The sequence below is a fragment of the Ochotona princeps genome, chromosome 28 (assembly GCF_030435755.1).
Source record: "Ochotona princeps isolate mOchPri1 chromosome 28, mOchPri1.hap1, whole genome shotgun sequence".
NCBI classification, from domain to species: Eukaryota; Metazoa; Chordata; class Mammalia; order Lagomorpha; family Ochotonidae; genus Ochotona; species Ochotona princeps.
Genome location: NC_080859.1, coordinates 25,648,946 through 25,654,378, shown reverse-complemented (window position 1 = coordinate 25,654,378; position 5,433 = coordinate 25,648,946). Strand labels below are relative to the sequence as shown.

Below are 5,433 nucleotides of genomic sequence, written 5' to 3'. Positions count from 1 at the left end.
GAGCATTACTCAGGTTCAACTATGTCTTACTGATAGTGTTGTGAACCACATGAAACTAAGTAACCAAACTCAGCTGTCAGAATTCCTTCTCCTGGGATTCTCAGAGAACCCAGCACTGCAGCCTCTCATCTTTGGGCTGTTCCTCTCCATGTACCTGGTCACTGCAAGTGGGAACTTCTTAATTGTCCTGGCCATCCTCACTGACCCACACCTCCACACGCCCATGTACTTCTTCCTCACAAACCTGTCATTAGTGGATGTCTGCTTCACCACCACCACCATCCCCAAGATGCTGGTGAACATCCAGATGCCCAGCCAAGCCATCAGCTATGCAGGCTGCCTCGCACAGATGTTCTTCTTTCTGCTGTTTGGAAGCCTGGATGACTTTCTCCTGACCGTGATGGCCTATGCCCGGTTTGTGGCCATCTGTCACCCTCTGCACTACACTGTCATCATGAACTCCCAGCTCTGTGTGAAGCTGGTTCTGGTGTGCTGGGTCATTGGTGTCCTGAATGCCTTGTTACACAGCTTGTTGGTGCTGAGACTGAGCTTCTGCATGCACGTGGACATCCCCCACTTTTTCTGTGAGATAAATCAGGTGGTCCACAGAGCCTGCTCTGACACCTTTCTCAATGACCTCATGATATATCTTGCAGCTGTGCTGGTTGCAGGGGGTCCCCTGTCTGGGATCCTGTACTCCTACTCCAAGATCGCCTCCTCCATCCGTGCCATCTCATCAGCTCAGGGCAAGTATAAAGCCTTTTCCACCTGTGCCTCTCATCTCTTCACCATCTCTCTATTTTATGGCACAATCATTGGTGTGTATCTCAGTGCCAGTGCTGCCCCAAGTTCAGCCTCAACTGCAGTAGCCTCAGTGATGTACACTGTGGTGATCCCCATGCTGAACCCCTTCATCTACAGCCTGAGAAATGCAGACATGAAAAAGGCTCTGACAAGATTATTAATTCATAAACTACAATGGATTGCATGGTGTTGGGACTGATAGGGTCAGTGACCTTATATCTCAAGTCTCAGTGTCAGACACTCTAGTTCTTTTATTAACGAGGAAGCAGAGCTTGCTTAGTCTGTTCACTGTCTTATTTCCATTATTATTATTATTCATTCCTCTGGGTACACTGCCAATGAAGGACCCACTGCATTGCAATGTGTGTTAAGTCAACACTGGTGTGTCAACACTTTGTGTCTTTTCCTTTTTCCCATCTTTATTGTCAACATTGTTTCAGAAATCCAAGGGGACCCAAACATTTCATGGAAAAATGGAAGTCAATGAGAACACTTGATGTGCTAAATGACTTTTAATTCCATGTGTATTTTCTAGAGTGCCTATACATTTCTACAATGAATTCATATATGTTTTAGTTCTATTGAGCTACCACTTATATTTGCTTTTGGAATGACCTTTTTCAGTGTACATACATATCCAGTTGCACCAAATTTAATGCAGAAAGATAAGACTTCATTCTTTTGATGGCTGTGTGTTATTTTATTGTATGTGTGTACCACATGCTCTATAGATGGGAATCTTTATTAGCATAGTCTTCCACATATTCTTTGAACTGCATGAAGTTAAGTGTATGCAACTGAAATATCCACATCTCTCATGATATAATTTCTTATCAAATAACATCTTATGTGCCTATTCAACATTCTCCTTTTTAGCTTAGGAGTTTATTTTTTAGATAACATACATTTAAGAAACACCATAGTAAAAGGTTTTGATGTTTTATTTCAACCAAAACAGAAAAACACACATTTTATTTTCTTTGTTATAGATGATAGTTAATATGTGACACACACATAAAAACAAGATATATAAGAATGGAACTGGCATCTTGGGACTTGATTATTGTATTAACCCTTGTCAATACTCCTGCACAGCAGCAGTCATTCTGATATTTACTTGACATTGAGACTATGATTAAAATATTTAAAAACTACTTTATTGCGTAAAGTTGTAGAAGAAAAGGAAGAAATGGAATATTGAGGCATGGAAATATGACTAATTTCTTTGAATTTTATTGATGAGAATCATGTAACCTGTTCTCTTTCTATCTGTAGGAATTTAAGAAATGAAATTTTCAAAATTAATAAGACCATCCTCATCCATTTGGTTTTTTGGTTTGTTTTTTATTCATTAATTACATTGTATTATGTGACACAGTTTCATAGGTACTGGGAATTCTTCCCACCCCCTCCCGCCATAGTGGATTACTCCAACTTGTTGTATAACCACAGTTCAAGTTCAGTTGAGATTCCCTCTTTGCAAGCATATACTAAATGTATAGTCCAGCATCTTGTAGTCCAGTCAAGTTCCTCGCCTCTTAGGGAAACCCTCTCTGGTCTGAGGGCAGAACCAGCAGAGTATCATCCCGATCAATTAAAAGCTCCAACATACCATCAGCAACAATTAATTTTGTTGTGGAATTAGTTGATATAGTATTGAGCAACCAATATGTTAAAAACAAATGCGATTTCTTTTGTTTGTTTGTTTGTTTTTAAGATTTCTTTTTTCTTTTTTTTTATTCTTTTTTTTTAATTCATTAATTACATTGTATTATGTGACACAGTTTCATAGGTACTTGGGTTCTCCCCTCCCCTCCCCAAACCCTCCCCCCATGGTGGATTCCTCCACCTTGTTGCATAACCACAGTTCAAGTTCAGTTGAGGTTCCCCCATTGCAAGCATATACCAAACATAGAGTCCAGCATCTTATTGTCCAGTCAAGTTCAACGGCTTCTTAGGTATACCCTCTCTGGTCTGAAGACAGAGCCAGCAGAGTATCATCCCAGTCAATTGAAAGCTCCAACATACCATCAGCAAAAATTTACATCATTATGGAATTCATTGACATAGTAATGAGTAACCAATATGTTAGAAGTAAATGCAGGTTCTTAACCACCTTCTGCGACCACCTCATTGACATTTCAATTTTAGTTTATACACAACATATAACATACATAACATAATATGTTATACATAACATCATATCATCTTAAATTAAGGCAAACATGTGGTATCTAACCTCTTATCCCCATCCATTTGTTCAACTTGACGCAACATTGTTCTCCTCAGTGTTGGGATAGAAATTTTGTGAAAATACCTGTTTCTTCATTTGGGTTCTGAAAATTCTTCCTACTCCTGGTAGGACAATATGTTATCATAAACCTGTTCTTATAATTCATCCCATGAAACTCCTGGAAGGTGAGACAATTGAAGGAGATGGTAGTTTGCAAACACTTTCAGAAGACAATGTAATTATTAAGATTTAAAATATCCACGCATAACACCTTGACAGACAGCCATGATGACTCAAGTAGCTGTTTTTGCCATGCCCATGGGAGAACAGGGTTGAGTCCTTGCTCCTGGCACAGGCCTAAACTCATCCATTGTGAGCCTCTCTCTCTGCCTCTGGAAAAAAAAAAGAAGAATTTCCACATGATTACCTTTTTTTTTTTTTTTTTTTAGTTTTACTTCTTTTTATTATCATCAATATATGATACAGTTCCATAGGCCCTGGGATTTTCCTTATCCCCTCCCCAAATCATGATTACTTTTTATAGTTTCACAAAACAATATTTGTAAAACCTCGGATCTGCAGAGTTGTTGGCTGTGGGATCTGGTGTGGCCTGGGACAGTTGTCTGCCCGAGATGCCTCAAAACAGTGTTGACAATGTCGGGGTCCCCAGAGGGCCTCATACACCCAGGCTTAATGGGAGATCTGGCTAAGAATAGGGCTCATGAGCTTCATCGTGTACAGGACCAGGATTGCTAGGAAAAGCAGCCAAATTTCAGGAGGTTGTCGTACTGCCATTACTAGCCAGCTCTGCTCCGAGTGCCCACGGGAAGACATGTGTGCCCACTTGTGGCCAATTTTGTGTTGGGTGGCAGCCTGGAAGGTTACTGCTACTCGCTGGGGCACCATTTACTCTGTGGCATGAGTTGAAGAATCTGTTAGCTGCACCACGAAACAAAACAAAAAAGAAAAATCTAACCAAACCAAACAACCCCTCAGTTTTGCAGCCTCTAGAGGCTCTATCATCTACCCATCTGTATCTAGCGATATGACAGTGGAAGCATTTTGTGGACTTATGTGTATGTATATATATAAATTATAGACAATATTTATGGTACACAAATTTGCTATTAACTTTTCAAAAAGGTAGTTAGCAAGGATGACAAAGTGAAATTGTGGCATGGATTTGTAAATCATGACTTTAACGTCATGAATGAAGAGTTAGGGAAAGATGAAACCTTCTCTCCACTAGGCAGGAATCTTGTTTGTGTCCTCCCCATAGAGCATTGACTGACATGGGGGATGCTGATTAAAACAGCATAGAAAAAGAGTGTGGGAATAAAGCAAAAGACACAGTTTTTTTTCAATAAATATACAAGAAATACCACACTTCTTGTGTGAGTTGAATCAGGTGGTCCACAGAGCCTGTTCTGACACCTTTCTCAATGACCTCATAGTAGATTTTGCAATTGAGCTATTGGCAGGATGTCCCTTGGGTAGTATTTTGTACTCCTACTCTAAGATTGCCTCCTCCACTCATGTCCTCTCGTCAACTCAGTTGAAGCATAAAGCCCTTTCCACCTGTGCTTCTCACGTCTTGATCATTTCTCTATTTTATGGAACAAGCTTAGGTGTGTACCTCAGTGCCAGTGCTGCCCCAAGTTCAGCCTCAACTGCAGCAGCCTCGGTGATGTACACTGTGGTCACCACCATGCTGAACCCCTTCATCTACAGCCTCAGGAACAGAGACATGAAGAGGGCTATGAAAAGATTGTTGTTCCATAAATGATAATGGAATCCATGATGTTGGGGCTGAGCAGTATCTGTGACTTCATGTGTCAAGCCTCAGAAACAGATGCTATGGTGCATTTATCAGTTAGGAAGCTAAGCTTGCTTAGTGTGTTCACTGTCTTTTTTTTTATTACTTTCTAATCATTCATTCCTCTGTGTACAAGGCAAATGAATGATCATTTCATTCATTGTGTGTTATCTCTGCCAGCACACAATTTCTTTCTTTTTCTTTTTCCCCACATTTAGTGTAGTCATTGTTCCAGAAATACAAAAGGACACAAAAATTTCATGGAGAAAGGAGGCAGGTGTTTGTGCTAAACAACATTTAATTCCATGTGTATTTTTTACAGTGTATATACTACTTTTACATTTCACGGTTATATTTTTAGTATTCTCTTTTAATTACCACGTGAAGTTGCCTTTTGTGCAACTGACCTATTTCAGCTTCCCTAATATTTTCAGTTGTACCAAATTTATTGCAAAAAGGTAAGATTTCATTCTTTTAGTTGCTGGGTACTAATCTACTTTATATGCATGCCAGATATCTGTGGATGGAATGTCAATTAGCAAAACAATTACACAGGCTCCTGAATTGTTTGAGATGAAGT

General features: G+C 39.8%; 1 protein-coding gene across 1 annotated transcript; it reads left to right on the top strand.

Annotated features, from left to right (window-relative positions):
• Window positions 1-49: 49 nt before the first annotated feature.
• On the top strand, window positions 50-4,823 carry LOC101523408 (olfactory receptor 7A10-like). Its single transcript, XM_058656216.1, has 2 exons — window positions 50-818; window positions 4,666-4,823. Exons 1-2 carry the CDS (start codon window positions 50-52, stop codon window positions 4,821-4,823), a joined length of 927 nt encoding a protein of 308 aa, XP_058512199.1.
• The last annotated feature ends 610 nt before the right edge of the window (window positions 4,824-5,433 follow it).